Source organism: Pinus tabuliformis, chromosome 4_1, assembly GCF_031772625.1.
Source record: "Pinus tabuliformis cultivar Carrire ecotype Pingquan chromosome 4_1, CPIR1, whole genome shotgun sequence".
Lineage (NCBI taxonomy): Eukaryota > Viridiplantae > Streptophyta > Pinopsida > Pinales > Pinaceae > Pinus > Pinus tabuliformis.
This window is the reverse complement of record NC_142303.1, coordinates 884,774,987-884,800,792: the sequence shown is the minus strand read 5'-3', so window position 1 is coordinate 884,800,792 and position 25,806 is coordinate 884,774,987. Positions and strand designations below refer to the sequence as shown.

The 25,806-nt window shown below is 38.1% G+C and overlaps 2 protein-coding genes across 3 annotated transcripts in view; both read right to left on the bottom strand.

Moving 5' to 3' along the window:
• Window positions 1-25,806, bottom strand: part of BIN4 (double-stranded DNA binding protein) — a 320,378-nt gene that overhangs the window by 50,277 nt on the left and 244,295 nt on the right. For both annotated transcript variants that reach the window (XM_089420488.1, XM_089420489.1), the window contains exon 10: window positions 11,110-11,249. In XM_089420488.1, coding sequence (XP_089276614.1) covers window positions 11,110-11,249 — 140 coding nt within the window. The remainder of the gene's footprint in view (window positions 1-11,109; window positions 11,250-25,806) is intronic.
• LOC149179017 (uncharacterized) lies at window positions 14,114-15,138 on the bottom strand. The gene is made up of 2 exons (XM_089423762.1): window positions 14,874-15,138; window positions 14,114-14,749 (listed from the first exon to the last, which is right to left on the bottom strand). The coding sequence occupies exons 1-2, from the start codon at window positions 14,999-15,001 to the stop codon at window positions 14,254-14,256; spliced, it is 624 nt and encodes a 207-aa protein (XP_089279888.1). The 5' UTR covers window positions 15,002-15,138; the 3' UTR covers window positions 14,114-14,253.

Sequence of the window (25,806 nt, the reverse complement as noted above, 5' to 3'; positions counted from 1 at the left end):
TCATAAGAAGCATCACTACAAAAGTGATTGTCTCGACAATCTAAAGAATAAGAAGAGAGAGAGAGATCATGCTAACATTGCTGAAGGAGACCCAAAGAAAATCAAACCCAAAGAATCTGATATAAGGGATTTAAACTATTTTACATTTTTAGAATTTATAGGTTTTAACATGTTTTTGGAAAAGACTTTTTCTTTTGTTTTATAAGTTTATAGGTATCCCTCAAGCTTTGGAGGGAGCCCCCAACAACTCCCAAAAATAAGTATCTCATTTCCTTTTAGTTTTTGGTTTCATGTACTTATTTAAGTTTTGATTATATTAAATACTAATCACCATTCTCCCTCTATTGTCTTGATTAGGAAGACATCTACCATATCCTCAAGGAGTATGGAAGAAAGCCACCCAAGATAAGGTTTGTCAAGAAACAAAGGTATGTCCACAAAACATTGATTTCTTTATAGTAAATTTTTATTCATTTGACAATCTATTACTAACATTGTTGTGTCTAGCTATATTGAATCATATTGATTCTTATTTTGGGTGATTCATCACTTGATAAATCTACCCCACTCCTATTCTTAACTGATTTTATAGAACCCTAGACAAGTTCTCTGGAAAACCCTAACCTAAGGGTATGCTAATGTGAATGTTTGAAACCCTAAACTACTTAGGGATATTGTGAAATGCTATTTGAAGTTCTTGTTGATGATGTCATGATTGGGATTTCGGTATGATCATGAAATCTTAACTTGTTAGGGTTGAATGATGTTTGTCTGAGATCTCGAACCTTTGAAATTTTTGGAATAGTAGGGTTTGCTTTGCTATGTTATGAAACCCTAGATTTTTAGGGTTTGGTTGGGCCTATAAGCAAAACCTTTGTTATGAAAGCAAGATCCTAGGAATGAAACCCTAGGTATATATATGTGTGTCCATTTGGTCGAAACCCTAGCTTGGTCTAGGTCAGTATATGTCTAATGTATTAATGTTGTCTGACATATGATATGCTTATGCATGATAATGAATTCCTAGATATGTGTGTTGACCTAGTTATTGATGGTCATAAGTCTTAGGATTTAATATAAGTCCTTGTCTGAGATTCTAGGATGATGATATTTGGAAATCTAGGGTTTTGCAGCCAAACGCTAGTAGTAGTTAAAATTTGTAGTATGTGTGACATAACAATCTAAGATATATTCATATAACGATTGTTGAAATTGTGAAAATGAAATTCTAGGGTTTTGGAGTTAAACCTTAGTAGAAGTAAAAATCTTTGATCTATGATGACAATGTGATAATTTGAGATTTGTGTAAGATCATTAAAATTTGAGTTTTAGTTGAGATTGATGATTGAAAACCTAGGGATTGCAACTAACCCTTGTGGAAGTTGGTCATGTTGATGACTAAGCTGCGATTGATTTTGATTGATTAATACTCTTGTATGAAATCTAGGATTTATATGAAACCCTAGTGGAAAGTCTGACATATGAATTCTAAAAGCTGTTAGATGCCTTCTAAATCTATATTTGTTTGAATTGTTTCTAGGGTTTATGTTGCAGGAGGGTATATCATACCTTTGAAAGAAACATTAAAACCCTAGATGGAATGAAAGTTGTTATGAAGTAGTCTAGGGTTTATCACAAAGTCCCTACCAAGATATTAAAGAGTATATGTCTCTTGTTTGTAATTAAGTTCGGTATCCGATATATATAAGGTTGAAATCATTTTGTAATTTAGATATGGCTAACTTCATGCTTCTATAGATTTGGTTGTACTTTCTATTTAAGTTGTGCAGGTACACAATCTTCAATATGGTGAAGATGTTCGTTGATATGATAAACATAATGGGAATGATGATAACTCTCATGAAATAGTTGGAAGCCACGAAAGATTCTCCGATGACAAAAAAAGAAACTAATTTCCCTAAGATTAAGAGGGAGTCTAGATAAAGAGATGCTCACTGGTTGAAAGGGAGGGCATAGCTTGGTTTTGATTGAAGAATGAATTTCAAAGGATATGTTGTTGAATGAGAAGTAGGAAAGGGAAGTGTATGATTGAGGAATCTTTTGTTAGAGATTCGGTTGATAGTCCTACTATGTAAAGTTGAGAAGCAACATCAAGTTGTCTGAAAGACCCCGGAGGTTTGTGTTTGATTATATGAAAGTATATTATTAATTGGGGTTGTGTTTTTACAGGTGAATCTCTCGAAGGTTTTGATAGCATGTTGGTTACCAATCAGTTTGATTGGGAGAGATTGGTTATCCTTGATATGTTGGATCAATGAGTGTTGAGGCCTTCTGAGTGAAGAATTGCCTAGGAGGACAATTGGTCGGCACGTATTGATGTCTAGGTCCCAAAGTTGGAAAAGGTGGTGTTGATTATAGAGATCTGTTTTGGATACACATCTGGATCTTTGGGTTGATGGTTAGCAAGTAAGGCTGATGGTACCTAGAGAGGCCAAAAGCTTGAGTCCATCTTAGTCCCACCCGAATAGATTGCCCTGGTCAGGAATCTAGTCTATGGCATTGCGGTGCCTAAATTGTTGGGAGGCCAATGGATAGATTACCCTGGTCAGGAATCTACTACATGGCATTGTGGTGCCTAAAGTTCTTCATGGTTCGTATAGTTGAGATCTTCCTTGTACTTGTATATGATGAATACCTCCCTAGTTAAGAGGGAGTGTTGGAAAATGTAACTAGGTTTAGTCGTCATTAAATGTATTTGAGTCATCTTGTTGCTGGAAAATCAAAGTAGTTATATTAGGGTTTGATTTTCCTTTCTTGATGATTACTTGTGAGTGTGTTGGCCTCTTTTACTTCTTTATTATCTTATCTTTTATCAAGCAATTACCATATTATGTGTATGAAGATCATAAAACAAGAGACACAAGATATAGGCATTATGCCAAGAAAACCCCCCCCCCCCCCCCCCCCCCCGAGGGGAAAACCTAGTCAAGATAATTCTTCCTTTCAATAGTATTCTTTGAGACTCTTCATGCTAGACAAACACCAGACCTTCCCTCCACACCAAATCAGCCTCCCAGATCTTCGACCCCTTCTAGCAACTTCAACTAGGCAACAGCTTCCGACAACAGCAAAACTTGGAAGACTTTGATCTCCCAAACTAGGGCACGAAATAGAGAGAGAGAGAGAGAGGCACCTAAAGTTCGATTTTCTTCTTCTCCTTAGGCATCCCCAAACTTGCACTTCCTTTGGCTTCCTGGCAACAAACTTCGCACTTCTCCAGCTACTCTTGAGATACTGAACTAGCTTGAGATGTGATGCTCCAAATGACTTCGACTAGCTTGTATTTATAGGCTTCTTGTGGGTCGAATAAGTGTCCTAAGGCCGACTTGATATCTTCTAGGCCGACTTGATATAGAAGATACATAAATCATATTTGACTGAATACTAACCTTTTTTACATGATTCAAAAGCCCAAGAAGGGCCTCTTTGAATGTACAATGACTCTATAAACTCAACATTAATCCTAGGAGTCCACAATGGTGACTTTGACCAATATAATGATGACCCAAGCATGAAACCCATGCTTTAATAAGTCATTGTTACAATAATAAAAAATATTTTCTTTATTCTTTTGACAAGTACATTTCATGATGACTCAAGTACATTAATGAAGAACAAACATAGTTACATTTTCCAACACTCCCTCTTAACTAAGGAGGTATTCATAATCTAAAAATACAATGGAAGATCTCAAACTGTACGAACCATGAAGAACTTTAGGCACAGGAATGCCATGGACTAGATTCCTAACTAGGGAAATCTTTCAATGTGGGAATAAGGTGGACTCAAGCTTTCAGCCCCTCTAGGTACCATTAGCCTTACTTGTTAATGACCAACCTAGGGACCTAGGTGCGTATCCATGGTCAGAGCTCTATGACCCATGCCACCCTTCCCTACTTGGGGACCTACACATCAACACAAAGTGTCAGCCAAATGTCCTCCCAGGCAATGCTTCACTCGCAAAGCCTCAACAAATCTCTTCCATTTCCTTATCATCAATACAATCAACAATGTCTACCAAACCGAGCAAGTTTCTTAGATACCGAAACTTCTTATTCGGAAGAGCCTTTATTATTATTTTTGCTACATGTTCATCTGTCGAGACATACTCCAACTTCACGATCCCATCCTACACCAGGTTCCCAATAAAGTGGAACTCATTATTGATATGTTTCGTCCTCGAATGAAACACAGGATCTCCAGACATCTTGATACAACTTCGATTGTCACAATTAATCACAGTAGGACCCAGAGACTTCTTGAACAAATATGTCAGAAGCTTCCTTAACCAAATAGCCTCCTTTCTTACTTCACATGCAGCCACACATTCTGCCTCGACACTACTCAACGCAACGGGATCTTGCTTCCTACTCATTCATGAGATCATAGCAACTCCCAGACTAAAACATCCTCTGGTATTGCTCCTTCCATCGATCTCACTACCACCCCAATCAAAGTCTATGAAGCCAATTAGCTTGACTTCCTTACTATCATACTTTAGGCAGTGATATATAGTTCCACGAAGATACCTCAGTATATGTTTAGCAGCTATCTAGGGCTCCAACTGAAACTGACTAAGAATGTTTACTGCAAAACATATATATGGCCTAGTATTTACCATATACATTAGGAAACCCACCAACTGACTATAGGAGGTAGGATCCACGAGACTAGAGTCAGAGTCCCTCAACTTCTTGAGATTAGTGATCACATGAGTAGTCATCAGCTTGGAATCCATCATCCCAGATTTTTGCAACAACTTGATGATGTACTTTCCTTGCCCCAAATATATCTCCCCGGGTCTCTGCCATACTTCTAGACCTAGATAATAGTGCATCAATCCTAGATCCTTCATTTCAAATTCAGCTGCCAACATCTTCTTGCATTCTTGAATTCTTTGCTCCACACCTGTGATGAATAGATCATCCACATATAGTAGAATAATGACGGGCTCATCATTCACAACCTTGATGTAGAGATTCAAATCAGCAGAACTCTTCACGAACCCAATTCTAAGTAGATATGCATCCATCCTTGCATACCATGCCCTAGGTGCTTGCTTCAAGCCATATAGGGCCTTCTTAAGTTTGCAAACATGAGAGTCCCTACTATTAACTTCAAAGCCTTCGGGTTGTTCGATGTACACTTCCTCATCAATGGTCCCATTCAGAAATGTGGTCTTCACATCCATTTGATGGATATTCCACCCCATTGTAGCAACCAATGAAACCAACAATCTAATGGTAGTGTACCTTGTTGTAGGTGCAAAGGTTTCTTCATAATCAATGCCTTCCTTTTGAGAGAAACCCCTTGCAATGAATCTTGCTTTATACTTGTCTATACTTCCATCAACTGCATGTTTGATCTTATAGATCCATTTAGATGTGACAACCGATTTGTCACTAGGTCTAGGAACGATTTCCCAAACCCCATTCTTCATGATGGATTGATATTCTTCCTGCATTGCTTTCTTCCAAACCTCTTGCTGCGCAGCGTCCTTGAATGTATATGGTTCAGCTTCTATCAATTTTGTCATATATGCAGCATAACCAGAATATCTTTTTGGTCTCTTTCTTTCCCTGAAGGTTCCTTTCACAGCTTCATGTCCTTTAGCATCTTCCAATGTAGCTTTCAACCAATTTGGCCTCTTCCTTATGGTTGGGATGGCCACCGATTGAATAGGCTCACTTGGTCCTTCTTCGAGATTTGTAGTAGAGTTTTCATGATGAACTCCTTCTTCTTCAAATATGCTAACTTCTTCGTCATAAGAATCAATAGGAATATCCTTTGATGTCTTATATGCTTGATTATCATCAAATATGACATCCCTACTTACTTCAATACATCTTCCTTCCTTGATGTAGATTCTACAAGCTTTTGAAGAGAGACTATATCCAACGAATATTCCCTTGATACTTGTAGAGTCCAACTTCTTTCGCTTGCCTTTCAAAACATGGATATATGCTGGACTTCCAAAGATTTGGAGGTGATCCACACTCGGCTTCTTTTCTGTGAAAACTTCAAGTGTTGTATTATCAAGACTCTTATGAGGACTTCTATTTTGAATGTGTACAGTTGTCATCGATGCTTCTCCCCATAAGAACTTTGGTAGATCTTGATCAAGGAGCATAGTTCGAATGTCTTCTTCATTTGACCTATTCTTCCTTTCGGCCAATCCATTTTGTTCGATATAATAGGGAACAATGAGCTCCCTCTTAATACTTGCTTCCTTACAATATGCAATCAATTCCTTAGAAGTGTATTCCCCACCATTATCAAACCTCAAAGTTTTTATCTTTCTTTCGGTTAGGGTTTCCACTTCAACCCTAAACTGCTTGAACTTATCAAATACTTCATCTTTTGTTTTGAGAAGGTAGAGCCATGTCTTCCTAGAATGGTCATCAATAAATGTCACACAGTAGAGATGACCTCCAAGTGATTTGTCAGACATGGACCCACACACATCGGAATGGATGAGGACTAATACCTCTTTAGACCTAGTTTCACTATTATGAAATCACTTTCTTGTATGTTTTCCCAAAGAGCATCCCTTGCACACACCTTCATGATCCAACTTCATATTAGGAATACAATGAACGAGTTGACTAAGAGTGGGGATCACCTTATAATGTAGATGACCATACCTCCTATGCCATATCTCAATGGGACTTATTTCCATATGAACCAGAGCTTGAGGAGGTGGTTGTAATGACTCTATAAAGACTTTCCTTCATGGACTCCAATAACCCTAGCTTTATCAATGCTAGAGTCTTTTCTGCAAACCAATACTTTTCCATCAACAAAAGCTATTCGTTCCCCTTTATCTTCTAAACAAGAAATAGAAAGCAAATTCTTTTTCAAACCCTGGAACATATAGAATGTTGTTGAGATGCACCTTCGATCCATTATACAACTTTAATGATGTTGATCCTAGGCCTCTAACAACATAGCTTTTGTTGTCACCAAATTCCATTACATGAGAAGATGGCTCCTTTGATAGCATATGAAGTTGTTTACTTTCTCCTGTCATGTGTCTCAATGCTCCACTATCAATGATCCATGCATTGTCATCAGTAAGAGAACCTGTAAGAGCAGCAACGAATCCTTGACCTTTGACCTTGTTGAACAAGTAGTAGATGACCTTCTTGATCCAGCTTCCAACAGTGTTGATACCCATTCTTATGTAGTTCATCATAGAGGGAGAATCCATGCCAAGGAAGTGATCTTTGACTCTTCCTGACCTTAGTTCTGATACCATGTCGGAAAATCAGAGTAGTTATATTAGGGTTTGATTCTCCTTTCTTGATAATTACTTGTGAGTTTGTTTGCTTATTTTACTTCTTTATTATCTTGTCTTTCATCAAGCAATTACCATATTATGTGTGCATGAACATCACAAAACAAGAGACACAAGATATAGGTACTATGCCAAGGCAAAACCCCCCTCGAGGGGAAAACCTAGTCAAGTTAATTCTTCCTTTCAATTGTATTCTTTGAGACTCTTCACCCTAGACAATGACCAGACCTTCCCTCCACACCAAGTCAGCCTCCCACATCTTCAAACGCTTCCAGCAACTTTGACTAGGCAGCAGCGTCCGGCAACAGCGAAACTTGGAAGACTTCGATCTCCCAAACTAGGGCACAAAACAGAGAGAGAGAGGCACCAAAAGTTTGATTTTCTTCTTCTCCTTACACTTCCCCAAACTCGCACTTCCATTAGCTTCCCGACAACAAACTTCGCACTTCTCCAGCCACTCTTGAGATATCAAACTAGCTTGAGATGTGATGCTCCAAATGACTTCGACTAGCTTGTATTTATAGGCTTCTTGTGGGTCGAATAAGTGTCCTTAGGCCGACTTGATCTCTTCTAAGCCGACTTGGTGTGGAGGATACATAAATCATATTGACTCAATACTAAACCTTTTTATGTGATTCAAAAGCCCAAGAAGGGTCTCTTTGAATGTACAATGACTCATAAACTCAATATTAATCTTGGGAGTCCACAATGGGGACTTTGACTAATATAATGATGACCCAAGCATGAAACCCATGCTTTAATAAGTCATTGTTACAATAATAAAAATTATTTTCTTCATTATTTTGACAAGTACATTTCATGATAACTCAAGTACATTAATGAAGACCGAACATAGTTACATTTTCCACACTTGTAATGTACTTGTCAAAAGAGTAAAGAAAAGAATTTTTTTTATTATTATTGTGACTTATTAAAGCATGCGTTTCATGCTTCTGTCACCATGTTTTAGGTCAAAGTCCCCATTGAGGACTTCTAGGATTTATTTTGAGTCGATAGAGTCATTGTACTTTTAAAGAGACCCTTCTTTGGCTTTTGAATCATGTAAAGAGTTTTAGTATTGAGTCAAATATAATTTATGTATCCCCCACATCAAGTCGGCCTAAGGACATCAATTCGACCCCCCTTGAAGCCTATAAATAGAAGTCGAATTCATTTGGAGCACTTTCTCTCACAAGCAAATTCGATCTCTCTTGAAGTCAGAAGAAGTGTGAAATAGAAGGAGGAGAAGGAAGTGCGAGTTGGGTGGAGTCTAAGGAGAAGAAGAAAAAATGAAATTTCGGTGCCTCTCTCTCTTTGTTTCATGCCCTAGTTCGGCAGATCAAAGTCTTCCAAGTTTCGTTGATGCCAAAAGCTGCTACATAGTTGAAGTTGTTGGAAGAGAGGTCGAAGATCTAGGAGGCTGACTTGGTGTGGAGGGAAGGTCTAGTCTTTGTCTAGGGTGAAGAGTCTCAAAGAATACTATTGAAAGGAAGAGAATTTTGATAGGGTCTTCCCCTCGAGAGGGGTTTTTCCCTAGCATAGTGCCTATATCTGGTGTCCATTGTTTTATGTGCTTTTGCTTTGAAAATTGCTTGATGAACAAAAGAAAGAAGATATAAAGAAAACCTAATAAGAAGTCAAGAACATCACCAGTAATTATCAAGTATAATAAAATCTTTCTGTCTTTCTGATTTTCTAGCATAACAAACCCTAGAAGCATGAAGAACATGCTTTTACCTAGAAGACCATCAATAATGAGCATAAAACCTATGCTTTATAAAAACAACATTTTTGTTTCTTCTCTTGTTTGTTACATAAGATAAATATTGAAATGAGTACAACAACAATTATGAAGACTGAAACTAGTTACATTTCCAATAATTTGGACACATACTTGGATGATTTTGGTCTGAAATATCGCAGAGAAGGGCCGCGAAGAAGTGGATGACAAAGTCTTGAAGAAAAGATCTCTTCTTGGAGCTAGGGTTTGTGGAAGATCTGTCTTGGTTTGCCTCTTGTTACTGATCTATTCTTGATGAATCTACTGGAAGGAAGGAAGGTTTGACTTGGCATCTAGAGGTGGAAATTCCGGATGTTATGGGTCTTGGATATCTCATTTGATCTTATTCTATAAGAAGATATTTTTTGGGTTTTCTCCTTGGAAGGGTTTTGCCGTGGCTTGGAGCCTATATCTTGTGTTCTATTGTCTTCTGTGATCTTCTTGTTTTATAATAATTGCTTGATGAAGGAAGGAAAACATAATAATAAATATGCTAACAATCCCATAAGTAATTATCATGTAATGGAAATCTAATAATAAGATGAAAACCTCCCAAGTTCCAACATATAGAGTCTAATATTCTGGCAGATCAGATATTAAATGAAGCTCCGTTGTTAAAGGAAGGGAACCAAAATGAACAAAAGTTAAGAGGGGTCTCTTGGATCAGGCACTAACTCTGTTCTGTTTTAAAATCAGGGGTTCATACCTTTAGCTAGATATGATTGTTTTTTCATTTTGTTATGATGTTCTAAAGTTTTCTGCTGGAGCCTTTGGTCTGGATGAAGAAACGTTTTTGCTACTGTAAAGGTTGCCTTCAAGGAACCTGGAAGACTGTTTATAAGTAACATAGAGTAGAGCAGAGTCAGTATCAGGGACAGTTCTCAAGACTGTTTGCTTCATAAGCCTGAAAAATCATTATGAAGAATATTGTGATTTCACCTTAGAAACATGAATATAAACCCTTTTTTTGGTAGAAAGTGAATATATATATATATATAAAACAAATATCAAATTGTATGGCACTTTGGAGCAGGAACTAGTCATGACATAGTCTCCACAAACTTACAAAGTATGTTTATAATTTTCTATAGTGAACTATGATATATTGCATTCGATAAATTTAGAACAGAGGCAAATGCCACAAAGCACTTCTCTTTATAGTGAATACAATTACGTAGCATACGCTATTATGCTCCGTGGTCCCCTAGTAAATCAATCAACCAAAAACTCATAACCTTCCTCAGTGGATGCCTTAACTGAATCTTGTATAACATTGTATTTACTATTTGTCAATGGAGATATGATATTTGGTATCTAATCCTTTCTGCATCATACTAGTATGTATAGTATATACACATATTTACATGTTTCATAAATCTTGGAAATTCTCGATTACAACAATTTTTGTGTTATTAGAATACTAGTTATGATGTTTCAGGCAAATTATGACATTTGTAGTTCGAATGTCCACTTGTTAATGCTACTGATAAAGTAACTGTAAAACTCAGGCCGTTGATTATATTCTAACCTATTACATCTACTGGAATCTCAAGGATTGCAGGTTAAAAGAATGTTCTATATACATCTAATGTGGCTGCCATGGAGATAAAGGGTAAAGGTTGCTCCCTGTTACAAAAATCAATTTAACTGCACCGAGCACTTCTGCCAATTTATAAATCATGTCTCGTTAGAAGCAAATTCTAATTTCTACCTAGCAGTTAAATCTTTGAAAATATGGTTTACTTACAAAAATATCATTAGTATTAACAGACAGAACAAGAAGAATGAATATTCATTGGAAAAGGACAAATGTGAAGGGCTAAAACCATCAGCCCATAAGTCTCAATAATTCAAGTTAGATAGAAAAAGTAATTTGACCTATCAATTTTATTACCAATAAATCTAATAAAACCTCAAAACTAAGCTTGCTTACATATTGCTACTACAGACATCCGATAAACAACCCACAAATAAGCTAGAAACAAACATATACAGATCATGGCTTCCATACCAATCCTTTATCTGACTTCTTTTGCAGTTTTGTATCAGCCATCTCTGCTGTTTCATTCTTTTGGTCAAGTTGTGCTCCTGCTGCTGCAGCCCCTTTGTCTCCGTCATCATCAGAGTCAAACAAAAAGCCATCCAAGGTCCCTGCAAAACATTGGAAATCAGAACTGTTTCAAGTGTTGGGCATATAAAATGGTAGAAGTTCCTATTGTCTCCAAATAAAATCATCTCTGCAGATGTTACACAAAGCATTTTAATAACATTTACATAATTAAGAAACTACAGATAAAGCTAGATCCACTGCTTTGCTGTGATATTGCAGAAACAAGGAAAACAATATAAGAAAAAAATAGAGAAAAAGCAAAACGAGAGAGATTACTGTTTGCACCTCATTAGAATGCAAACTCTTTCTCACATAAGGAAAGATTTACGGGTTTTCCCCTTGTGGGTTTTGACCTGGCCTCAGGCCTAATTCTTTGTCTCTTGTCTCATTGTTGCATTGTTCTCTTTACTGCTCATGTCATGTTTAAATGTTGATTTTTCTTCTGTGTAACTGCTTGATGATGCTATAAATAATGGACAAATACTGTCAAATTAATCATTTGAAGTAGATACCTGTTGAAGAAAATTATATCTAGTCTGTCCATGCTAGAAAATCAACATTATCCCTCCTTAATGCAAAAGCACGAAACTTTTACGTTAACAAAAAGGTAACTACAAAATTGAAGGGCACGTGCATTTACCATCAACCACCATACCTATTAGGTAACAGCTGTAGTTTTCAATGGTTCCCTATGATATTAACCCTGGTTACATGTCATGCCTTTAGCTTCTCTTCATCTCCAAATCTGGGCCTCTCAATGGCATATGGATTTCGGACTTTAGTACTCACATACACCTACAATTAGGTATGCCACGGTGTGGCCCACTTCTGTTTCATGTCCATGCATGACCTGACCAATGATCACATTGATATCCCTCTATCAATGAGTCCACTTACCTTACCTTACATATAAGACCTCTTACTACCTTTCCTCTGGCCTTCGGTCACTGGTTTAGCTCACTTTGTCCCTTTGAGTCACTCCTTTGGAGTATTCCCTTACACTCTGGGTCCAATATGGGGTGCCAACCCCTAATTCAGTCCATAGTTAAATAGGATACTTCATAACAGGTCCATGATGCACAAATCCATTTTGGTTTTCTATCTACAAGGTCAAATGAGTCAAATATTCCTTTCTTGGTCTTGTTACCCACCAAAAAGTGGGCAATTCTTAGGATAAAAAATATTTCTCCTCTTGGGACAGCTAGCCAGCCAGCCAGCAGCCCTATACGATCAGCACATAACATTATGCCATGCTTCACCACTTATTTCTCTAGTCAAATTTCTCTCCCATCCAACATTTCTTCCTAGACGAAGGTGGGTCATCCATCGACAAGTACTTCAACCATTAGCAAACATGTGATTTCACTTAATCTTATGATCATACTGATATGGATCACAGGGGAAATTTTGGATGATTGACTGATCTCAATTGTATTCTTTTTCCCTTACTTCAACTGGGAGGTTAGTCTTTGACTCTAATCAAGAGGGACCTTCTATCAAGCCTTAGGATTTACGAAGGGCACTACTGGGGAGGCACCGATTGAGGCAGTGTGTCCAAGGAAATCTATAATTATCACTCTCCATCTTTCCCTGTTGTTCATCTCCATTCTTAAGGCTGGTAGTCATTGGTCAATGGGATTGGCACTCTTCATCTCCAACCCTGATGAGTGAGAAACTGCTTCATCTTAAAGCTAAGTTGCTGGAAACAGCTACCTGAAAACCCAAAACGCCGTTTTCCATTTTGGATCCGTATCCACAGCCAAAACGGCAAAGGAACACCAGAAAAACATATTTGGTGCCGGTTTTGCTTTTGGAAACTTCCCTTTTTTTTACAGCCATTTTTCAGGCGTATTTACAAAAAAAACCCTCCTGTTTTAAAAAAAAAATACATTTGCCTAAAATTGTGATACATTTTAGCATTAATCAAAACGTTTTTTTAAATGCACGCCTTGCCCACCGGGAACGGTGAAGCAGGATTGCATTTTTAACACATTACTTTTAATTTTTAAAGTGTTACAACTTTACCCTAACCTAAACGACAAGTCACGAGTGCTGCCACCGATTGTCATCGCCGCTGAGAAGTTGACTGTCTAGACTCTAGTGTCATCGCCGCCGAGAGATATAGCTGCATAGTGCAGTGTTCTGAACATCGTCGAAGCATCGTTGGTCCTGGTATATACTAAACAGTGGTGGTGTTATCATTCTGTATTCAGTGGAGCACACATTTTAGTTAATAAGTAGTTTAGCGGTGAATCATGAATGTTATAATAATCGTCAATGATGATGACAATGTTGAATGTTTATAAATTATGGCATATGCTGAATTGATGATGATGAATCATGATAGATCATACTAACACCACTGATCTGTGATTCTGTGGTCACAATTTTGGTATTTCGACTCTACAACTGATGCATCAGTCATTTGAAATGGGGCTGCAAGGTTGTATAGCCTTATTTCTCATCCACTGTCACCGATTTGTTCACTGTCTTATGCCACACATTTATTACAGACCTTAATCATCAAAAGAAGCCATAGTAACAACCCTAAACATACTCTAAATTAGTCACATAACACTCACTTTATAGTTTATAATTGTGAAGCATTTGGCTATCATTTTATACAAGTTTTGGTGACTAATCTTTACTGTTAGTAGCAGTGTTGCACACATCGCGATCGGGATTTAATCGGCGCCGGGAAAAAAGCGGAAAAAATCGTTAAAATCGGGAAAAAATCGGAAAAAAGCGGGAAAAAATCGTTTGGCACAAAAATATTCAATTTTTTTCAATTTTTTTCAATTTTTTTAATATCTAAACCATCTACAACATAAAATAAATACATTGACACATAAATATGATAAAAAAACTAATATATAAGATGTTTAATATCATTTCTAGCGCTAAAATCACACATAACATTGAATCATGTCCTGAATAGTAAGTCCTGAGTCCCAAGTCCAACTCAGCCTCAAAATATCAACAAAAAATATGATAATGTATCTCATCATGTCATAATGTCATATACAATAAAATGAAAGTCTAATCCTATTGATTTCCTCTGCCCCTCTTGCGAGAAAATGGCACAACTTTCTCTTTCCCTCTAGATGTAGAAGCTGGTGCCTGTGGTGGTGGAAATGGCAGTGGAGTCTGACGTGCTCTAGAAGCTGAAGAACTAGTAGTAGCAGCTACAGGAGGCTGAGGTGGACGGAGACCACGTCCTCTACTGGTGGTAGTGGTAGCCCGGGTAGCCCGGGTAGGCGGTGTCACCTCCTCCTCCTGCTCCTCCAACTCCTCCTCCTCCTGCTCCTGCTCCTGCTCCTGCTCCTCCTCCTCCTCCCCCTCCTCCTCCCCCTCATCCTGCACTAACCAATCCTCAGTGGGATCCATGAGAGGCCTCTCGGTCTCAACCCTCCATTCAGCAGTGGTGTCAATCCCATCCAATGAGATGGCTTCCGTATCAGGTGTCTTCTCTAGTTGTTTCACCCACAATCGAAGATTGTAGTAGACATAGACCATGTCATTAAGTCTATGGGACTCCAACCTGTACAAAGTTCATGAAATAATAAATTAATAATTAATATTATAAAAAAAATATTGTTTAAAACTTTAATGAATTCAAAAATTTATTTGGAAATTTGCAATATTTTAAATGTTTAAGTGTTAACCTATTGCGCTTCTTGTTGTGTATTTTTTCAAATACACTCCAATTGCGCTCACATCCCGAGGAGCTGCATGTTTGGCTGAGGATGCGCACGGCAAGATTTTGCAAAAGGGGTACTCTGCCACCATACATCTTCCACCATGCGTCTACAACAAAATTACAAAGAAAATTTTAAATAAACATAAGAAAAAAATGGAATTTGAAGAAACAATGAAATTTGAAACAAAGTTACAAAGTACATACTACAAACTAAAAAATACCTGGCATTTTAACCGTCCTATCAATGACAGCCATCTCAAAGCCAAATGTGCCAGCTGACAACTTATATTGCTCAATTTGTCTAGAGACCTCCATACGTTCTTCTGGAGTTCTCACCATCTTCTGGACACAGGTTAATAATCCTTCCACGACCTCAACATCAAAATTAAACCCACATGCATAAGAAAATGCAGGGTTCAGGAAAAGGCCAGCAGCATGAATGGGACGATGGAGTGTGTTGTTCCATCGCTCATCAATGACGTTCCATAGAAGGAGTTGTCTCTGGAACCCATCATCTCCCTTGTCATCATAGTAGGACCGAATGGCTTCTTTGGCCCTATCCATGGCTTCATACAAATAGCCCATTGCGGGCTTCTCAGCATCAACCAACCGAAGAACCTTTACCAAAGGTTCTGTAACAGCGCACACCTCCTGCACTCCCGCCCAGAAGTCTTCCTGGTATGAAACTAGTCTGCAGACGGCCTCTCCTTCTGGTTTGCGGCTCATTGACGAAGCACGCCACTCCTCTGAAAGAAACATTCTCTTCAAATCCCACATAGAATTCAAGAGGGATTGAAGAGATATGAAACTCGTTGCAAACCGTGTAATGGCGGGGCGCACCAACTCTTTGTTGTTGGTGCATTTTCTCATCAAGCTAAGCACAGATGTGTGATTGTAAATAAATTTTGTGATGTTTTTTGATGAGTCAACAACCTCTTTGACAAAGGGAATTTTCCCAATGTCCTCTAACATCAAATCAATACAATGGGCAGCACAAGGTGTCCAAAATAAAGTAGGATGCCTGTCCATAAGCATTCTACCAGCAGCAACATAATTTGCAGCATTGTCCGTTATGACTTGGACAACATTTTCTGCACCCACCTCCAAAATAAACACATCCAGCAAATCACATAAAGTTTTTGCATCTTTGATTTGATGAGTTGCATCAACAGATTTGATAAACATAGTCCCCAAGGGACAACTAACCAAGAAGTTTATAAGGGTTCTCCCCTTTTGGTCAGTCCAACCATCTGACATAACAGTGCATCCTGTTTGTGCCCATGATGCCCTAAAATCCTCCAATCTTTGGGTGCAGTCACGCTTTTCATCTTGAAGAAGCCGGCCTCTGAAATCATGAAGAGAAGGGAGTTTGTACCCCGGCCAACACTGGCAATAGCATCAACAGTAGGTTGGAAAAATGGATTATTCCTTATAATGCTGAAAGGAATATCACTCCAGAGGAGAAATTTTGTCATCAACTTGTCAGCTTTTTCTTTTTCAGTTCTTTTTAGCATTGAACCAATAGTTGGTTGTGAACCAGGTGTGGTTCGAGGAACAAAATATGATGATGCAGCTACCGGATTGACTGACGCTGCAGTAGAACTTGTGCCACTTGGCCCACTTCCTTCAGCTGACCTTTTTAGTTGCCTTTTGAGTTCTTCTTTGGCGTCTCTAGTGTGCTCTAATTCTCCCAATGCTCTCATGGCTTTTTGGATAATTTCAGCATTTGTCTTTAGACAGGGCCCCACATCACGTCCAGGGATTTGTGCAAGGTGGAACTTCAACCTGTACACCCCCCCGAATATTTCCTTTCCACACAACTTGCAATACAAGTTTTGTCTATCATTCGGAGTTTTAGGGTCACCATATTCCCAGAAAGGATCCAATTTCCTTGGCATGTTTGTTTTTGAATTTTGAATTTGCAAACCTATGGAAAAATAAGGATTAGGAAATAGGAATTTAGGATTACATAAATGATAATAGTAAATACAAATTACAATTTAGCATTTGCAAAATTACAAGCTAATTATTTCCAAAATCCCAATTTCTAAACCCAAGTTACCCAACCAAATGCCAAAAAACAATGAAAAATCAAAAAAAATAAACAATGTTTAAAGAAAATGAGAAAATAAAAATAAAAAATTGGTTCTCATAGTCATAACAAATAACCCATCCCAAATCAATGAAAAATTTCCAAAAATTCTTTAAAAACAATGAAAAACAAAGTTTTTATAGAACCAAAACAAAAAAAAATTAATCTACATACCTGGTTTATGGACAAATTGGCGATCTTGGCTTGGATTCCTCCTAAAATCGCTTCGATTCGCTCCCACAACCGACGGCAACCCTCTCCCTCACTTCTTCTCCTCCTCCTCCGCGCGGACTGCTGAATGAATTAAAAAAAAATCGATTTTCCCATATAAAACCCCGCTGCCCGCGCCCTCCACGATTTTTTCGATAAAAATCGTTATAAAAAAAAGGTGGCGATTTTTATGTAAAAAATCGCGATTTGAATCGGCTAAATGAAAAAATCGCGCTTTTACGATAAAATCGCGATTTTATCGCGATTTTAACAACACTGGTTAGTAGTCTGATACAAAAATTGCAGGGGTCTGATGTAGGCTACAGTAGTCTAGCTTCTTGTTCACAGTGGCATCTCTTTTAAATTTTAATGTGTTTAAACTTTAGCATCAAACTATATATTTGCTTCTCTTCCTTGCATTTAGTGTTGAATTATGAGCAATCTCGTGGGCTGACCTCGTCATATTTTTTATTGACATATGAGCTCTAGAAGGTTTGATATAAAATTGCAGTAGTCTGATATAATTAGTGCTTTGAAGTTTGCTCTTGGCATAAAATTTGTTTGACTAATCTTGTGGGATGACTGATAAGTAGTTACAATGTGCTTATCTTGTCTTTTTTGAAGTCTGATATATGATTATATCATGATTCATATATCATATAAGTTTACAGAAGTCTGATTTTCATTTCACTCTATCATCATAGATGATAATTGATTATGTATTTACTCTTTTTAGTCTTTAAAGTTTATATCTAATCTAGATTCTGAAATATGAATGGCAATATGAAATTTTTATTTTTAAAAATTTATATAAATATATATATATATATATATATATTATGTGTCGTTTTTTGCCGTATCGTATCCATATTTTTTGAAAATTTGTCGTATCCATTTCAAACCCTATATCCGTATCTATTCCCGTTTCCATGCAACTTAGTCTTAAAGGGGTAATGGAAAATTTCAAAAGTAAGCTTGGGCTCATCACTATGCACCTAATAAAGACAAATCATAAAAAGTAAAAGGTGCACCAAATGGGTGGAAAAAGTAGGCCAAGGAAGGGGCTAACTCATGCCCCCACAACTGCTGCCCCCCCCCCCCCCCCCAACTATATCTATACACTCAGGATGTTGAGCCCCCATTAGCTAGTCACATGACTATGGCACCTGCCATGGAGTCTTTTCCATTTCATAACCATCATTATCGCACATATCTATGGATTGATGGGCTAACCTAGGACATGTCATTCCTCTTAGGGGCTAGAAACACCTAATAAGGTTGTTGACCGAATCATCCCTAATATAAGTGAGGTAACTTGTTTACATGTCCAAATCTAATTAGACATTTGAAGATGAGTTTTGTGTGAAGTATTCTTGTTCCCCTAACATTAGGTATGGTCCACAATGATGCATTAATGGTTATTGTCCTAATGATTGTCAATTTCACTTGATTTTAAGAGGCTTTTGTCACATGGTGTTATGGTGCTATCATAGCATTAGAGGTCCCTTGAGGGTTGGTCTTCCCCTTCAGCAACACTCTAAATGTCGTTGTACCCCATCTAGAAAACAGTTATGATTGTGATGACACAATGTTGCCCCTCCAAAGATGAGTGTTGGGCTATAAGATGATTCCACATGGTACTTGACTCCTACGAGTACCCCCAAATGTTGAAACTTTAAGCCATTGAGGCTAGGTGTTGGACTTACTAATGATGTGCCCAAATGGAACTAGGATGACCTCACGCTGGCCTTACCATTGTTTAATGGGCGCTACTTGCTCTAGAACCTGGATGATGATTGGTTATCCTTGAGATGACATGGGAGTGTAAAAATTCCATAGGCCCTATTACCTGCTTAGTTGTACTTGTCAGGCCAGGAGGTAACTCCTCAATGCAAATTGTGTTTATTCATTAAGATTACTCATGGTTATATACACGAGGGAGAGACTCTTGGGCTTCACCTCCCGATGTCTCTTCATTTTCCATTATTTACTATTTACATTATTTACAAATGTTCACCCAATCCCAATGATTAGGTGTCAACATTCCCCTCCTTAATATGAAGGGATGTTGGTGAGTCCAAGCATCGTTATAAATCTTTCCAACTTTTATCTTCTAAGTGCTTTGGTGAAGATGTCTGCAATCTGCTCATTAGTGGAACAATGGTGTAGATGGATTGTCTTGGCCTCAACATGATGTCGAATCAGATGATATTTTGTATTGATGTGCTTTGTTTGATCATGGAACTTTGGGTTCTTGGCCAACTTTATTATAGAGGTGTTGTCAATCATGAGTGGAGTTGTATGTACTTGTTTTACCTACAAATCTTCCTGAATTTTCCTGAGCCACACAATTTCTTTTGTTGCCTCAATCGCTGCCACATATTTTGCCTTTGTTGTGGAATCTGTTGGAGCTGATTGTTTGCGTGATCTCCAAGAGACAACTCCTGATCCAAGACTCATAGCATAACCTGAAGTAGATACCCCAGTTTCTTTGTCTCCATCGAAGTCTGAATCAAAGTATCCAATCAAGCTAAAGTCGCCCACCTGTGTATACTTGAGTCCAAAGTCTTGGGTTCCCTTCAAGTACTTTAGAACTCTTTTTGCAGCAGACCAATGTCCCTCACAAGGCTTTTGCATAAACCTGGAGAGGATTCCAATAGCAAATGAAATATCCGGTCTGGTAGTACTTAGGTAGTTGAGACTTCCTACAAGTTGTCTATACCTTGTTGCATCCTCAAATTATTTTCCTTCAATGGATGTGAGCTTTAAGTTATGTTCCATTAGAGTAGTCAAAGGATTGCACTCAGCCATGCCAAACCTGTTTAACAGATCTCCAATGTACTTCTTTTGAGAGAGGAATATATACTTCAGATGTTGAGTTACTTCAATACCAAGATAGTAGTGAACATAGCCCAAGTCAGTCATTTCAAAACCTTTCCTCAATTCCTTCTTTATGGATGTAATGTAGCTCTCATTGTTCCCTGTCATCAAAAGATCATGTACATATACCACAAGATATACAACTATTTTGCCAACTTTCTTGACAAACAAAGTTGCATCATGAAGATCACAATGTTTGAAGTTGAGTTTCAAAAGATGCTCAATTAATTTTTCATACCAAGCTCGCGGTGCTTGCTTGAGGCCATACAAGGATTTCACAAGTTTGCATACTTTATGTTCATGTCCCTTCACAACAAATCCTTCTGGCTAGGACATAAAAATATTTTCTTTCAGATCTCCATTCAAGAAAGCAATTTTTACATCCATTTGATGGTCTTTCCAACCGTTCTAAGCTGCCAAGGCAAAGAGTGTTTGGATGGTAGCCCATTTTGATGTGGGGGCAAAAGTCTTCTCATAATCGACCCCTTCCTTCTGTGCAAAACCTTTTGCCACAACCCTGGCTTTGTGCTTGTCAAGTGAGCCATCAACTTTATACTTGTTCTTGTAGACCCACTTGCAGCCAATTGGTTTGGTTCCCAATGGAGGTTCAACCAGCTTCCAAGTGCCATTCTTTATCAAGGCATCATACTCCTTTTGCATCGCTTCTTTCCATTCATCATGAGAATAGGCTTCTTTGAAGGAAGTTGGTTCAAAATCTGTAAACAAATTCAGTTCACAATCATAACAAATATCCATATCAACAAGTGAATCAGAATCATCTACATCACCTCCATTTTGTCTGGATGAATTTCTTGTTCTTGTCTTTCCAACCTCATCAGGATGAACACTTTCAAGTTTCTTTGTCATTCATTTTGGAGGACCTTTCTGAGATGGCCTAGGCTACTCAGTTGACTGAGTTGGGACTGAATCAAGATTAACTCTCCCAATTTTTTCAATCACATCACTCAAAGTATCATCAGTGGTTGGAACTTCATGTGGAGGAGAGTGCTTCAGAAGAAGATTCCACAGATTGATCCAGAATAGGAATCCCCCCTTCAAGATGTGGAATCTGATTATCAAATTCTTGGAACGATTTTGCATGTCTGAATATATCGAAGCGATCAAGTTGCCGCTCAACAACATTGTCAGCTTTGGAAGATTCAAGAGAGAATACATCTCTAGATACAACAAACTTCTTATCAACTTCATCATAAAGACGGTATGCTTTGGAGGTATTTGAATAGCCCAAGAATAAACACTTACGACTCCTTGCACCAAGTTTGTTTCTTTGTACCTTTGGTATCAAGGCATAACAGGTGGAACCAAAGACCCTGAGATGCTTTACTGAAGGAATGTGGCATACCACATTTCATGAGGAGTCTTCTTTCTAATAGCATTAGATGGACATCTATTCTTTACATATACAACACATAGAACTGCATCAGCCCAAAACATAAATTTTACATTCTTGAAAACATCATGGAACATATCATATTTAAGATTGTCCTATTCATTCTTTCAGCGACTCCGATATGTTGGGTATTATAAGGCATAGTTGTTTGATGTTTGATCCCATGTTAGGCGAAGATAGTTTTCAAAGTCATTTGAAGTGTATTATTTTCCATTATCAGTGTGAATAGAGCCAACATAAGATTGTGCATCATTTTCAATCCATGTATGAAAGTTTTTGAATGTTTGAAAAGCATCAGATTTGTTCATCAATAAATAAACCCAACACATTCTGGTTTAGTCATCAATAAATGTCATCATATATTTGTTTCCATTGGCAGAAGGAACAAGCATTGGACCACATAAATCTGAATGAATGAGTTCAAGTTTTCTATGTGCTCTAGAATGTGAATCATGAAAAGATTGTTTGTTATGCTTTCCTAGAATACAAGCATCACAGTGCTTAAGTTTCCTAGGAATTGTAGGCAAACCAATAACACCAATTTTCTTCAACAAGCGAAGGTTGTCATAGTTCAAGTGTCCAAATCTAGCATACCATAAAAGACTTGATGGAAATGTACCTTCATCATAATGAGAACTGTATGAGAAATTTTGTGCACAAGCAGAGGTACCTTGCAGCTTTAGAAGTCTTTCTTCTTCTATCCCCGTCATGACAAGTGAGTGATTTGATGCTTTTCTAACCTCAACCTTGCCATCAAACATATGAATGGAGTGTCCTTGTTGGTGGATGTGGACCAAGGACAACAAGTTTCTCCTCAGCTGTGGGAGATATAAAACATCATGCAGAAGAAAGTCTAGAAGACCAGGCAATTTGAGCCTGATTGTGCCAAGCCTTGATGGCTTGAGTTTTGATTTGTCTACAAAGTATACTACTCCATCAACATTATCAGTAAATTCTTCAAAGAAATCTCTTCTAAAAGTCATGTGGCAAATTGCTCCTGAATCAAGCAACCAATAATTTTTCCAAAAAGAAAGTGAAGCATTAAACAAGTCTTCATTTACTCCAATATTACAATTTGCCACGACATAGTGAGCGGATTCAGGTGCTTTACCTTTCTCTTTGTCATTGGTTTTACCTTTGGCTTGATTTCTTTCCTGCTCAATTTTGTCCCAAGGCAACTTGCATGTGGACTCATCATGTGATCCATCTCTATTGCAACATATGCAATGAAGATCAGAGTTTTCTCATTGAGAGTGTCTGCTCCCCTGCCTTTGAAATTTCTTCTTCCTCTTCCTCTTCGACCGCCTCTTCCTCTAGAAGAATCTTGAGCACGATCCTTCTCTCTATGTGCAAGACACAGCTTCTTTAGAAAACTGAAGAGTTGTCTTTTTCCCAAAAGCCTTCTCTCTCTCAACAAACTTTTTCACAAGGGAGTCAAAGGTAATCTCTTTGAGGTTTCCATTTGCTTCCAATGACTCAAGATAGTTTGAATAAGTGGGATAAAGTGCCTTGACAAAAGCTATAAGAGGAATGTCTAGTTCAACATTAGTGACTTTGATATCATGCATAATAGATCTTACTTTTGATGCCAAAGCAAGAGGATCATCATTTTTTAATTCAAGACTGAACAATTTAATCATCAATTGGACAACTTCAAGTTCAGAGTGTGAGTCATAGAGTTCATTCAACTTCTGTAAGGCTTCAAAAGCATTTGAAAATGGTGAAATATGGTGACTCACCTCTTCATTTACAAACGCTACAATCAATGCATAGGCCTTGTTGTTCTTGTTTTCCCAAATGGCGAATTCCTTGTCTGAGGTAGGCTTTGCAGGTTCATTATCTCCTTCTCCTACACAAACTCCTTTCCATAGCTCATTGAAAATGAGAGTGTGTTTTATCTTCCGCAACCATTCTGGATAGTTCTCTTTCCGCGAGAGAACTACTCCAACTATAGAGATCAACGAATGCATTTTAAAAAAGTGTACTATGTAAAAAATGTACTTCTGTTGGCAAAAAAATGCACTTTTGATGTAAAAAAGACTGAACTGTAGTTGCAACATTCTGAAAAATGCAATTTTGGTAGTAATAGGATAGAGGTATTATATGGGGAAGGAGTGGTATGGTGGAGGGGATATATGGGGAGGGCGCATATGGCGTTATTAATGTGATGGACCAAGAAGGACTGGTGAGGAGCATTGATAGTGGACTGTGTAACACATAGGTGTGTCCGACCATTCAATGTATAGTAGGAGGTGTGTCTGTAATGCGAGTGCGTAGGAGGAAGGGTGGGAGAAGACACAAGATGGATATACCACAGTGGTACACAGGTGAGGCCAGTGGAAATGTGGTATGTCGATGGAGGCAGTACGCTATTGGGATATTAACCTGTGTATTGAGGCCTGCATTGTGTACGGAGGAGCGTTGTATGTGGATTGTGGTGGAGAGGACAGCGTTCAACATTGCAGAGGGGAATCAACTGTGGTGGAGAGACAGTGTGTGCTACACAGTGGGAATACTAAGGAATCCAATGTATATCAAGGAGGTCAATGCATACCAAGGTAGGTTTTAACATGTGTAGTTAGCATTAACCTGTGTATGGAGGCCAGTGCGATGTGTGTAGGACCCTAATGGTGGAGACGATGCTGGGAGGGAGCGTATGGCAGCGACAGGGTAACTAGGGTATGGCAACTAGAGTATGCAATGTTTAAAAAATGTAGAAGGTCGAGAGTCGAGGCCAAAAAGGCAAGCAAAGTATGAGAAACCACCGGGGCAGCATCGGATTCTACTGGTATAGCAGCATGGAGTATTAAACAGTGTTTGTTTGTGCACACATACCAAACGCACAGTAAACCAGTGGTGAGGGAGCGTGAAAGAAAATGTGAATCTACACTAGATTAGAAAACACGCATAAGACAGAGAGCATAGGAATGGAGAATATGGCAGACTACATAAATGGCAGAAGGGAGTTACAAGTGCATAAAAGCTAAAAATGGAGCTGGCTCTGATACCATGTCAAGCCAGGAGGTAACTCCTCTATGCAACTTGTGTTTATTCATTAAGATTATTCATGGTTATATACAGAAGGGAGAGACTTTTGGGCTTCACCTTGCGATGTCTCTTCATTTTCCATTATTTACTATTTACATTAGTTACAAATGTTCACCCAATCCCAATGATTAGGTGTCAACAGTGCTTAGAAGAATGAGGAGGACTCCATTGCCCAATGGGCAGGGCACCTGACAAATTTTTCAAGTTCAAAAGTCCAACAAGGCATTTTTGCCCCTTTCTCTCTCTCTTCTTCTATCTTTTTCTCTCATCTTTCTCTATGCAAATTCTCTGCGCCCATGGGGAACTATTAAAATGACACTAGCATGATGAACTTATGTAACAGACCTAGACCCTTGGGACCTGATTACTAAGGAAAACGTTCTAGAGTAATTTTTCACTTAATTATTTATTTCTGTTTTTTAGTGGTAAATAATTGATCGAGTTTTTTCACATATCCTCCAAAGTTGGGGCACGTCTTAATAACTAGGTCTTGAGTCTATTTCCTAAGTCTAGGGTCAATGTATATTACCATGCTAGGCATTATCTTAAGTCTCACAGAATTGCATTAAGTTCTAGTAGAAGTTTTTAATAATTAAAATTTTCCCGTAGAACAAGAATTTTTAATTAATTTTATGTAGCAAATAAAAATGTGGCACTCAAAAATGGTCTATTTTCATCCTTAGAGTGGCAACATTATCCTAGCTCCCACTTTGGGGTGGAAAATATTAATTTCACCCCATGAAAAATCGCTTTTACTCATAAAAGTGAGAAAAAGACATAAAAAATCAGAATTCAATACACTGGGAACATGTCCCCAACCCACTGAGTCTTTCAAGCACTTGAAGTGGAGTGACTAAGCACTAAAAGAGGCAGTTAAGTGATGTGTCAAAGGCCCACATGGAGGCAGATTTTATCTCACACAAGAAGCCTAAGTTGCTGCCCACATGGAGGCCGAGTTCACCCACAAAGAAAGGAGGCTGAGTTGACTTATGTATAGGTGTCAAGAGGCTGAGTTCAAACTGGACGAAGGTTGAGTTACAAGGTTAGTTAAGTGGGGCATGTGGCATGGCCACTCCTTCTCCTACACTTGTTTACGCACTACCTCGTTTCTGTGCTACGCTACCCCTTTGAGAGTTGCAGAAAATCAAGAGGAGACCACCGATTTCTCCATAGAAACGGTATGAGAATTAATTTTTTTTTGTTTTCATTGTTTAAAAACATTGTTTTTGTATGTTTTTCATTGTTTTTGGTTGGGAA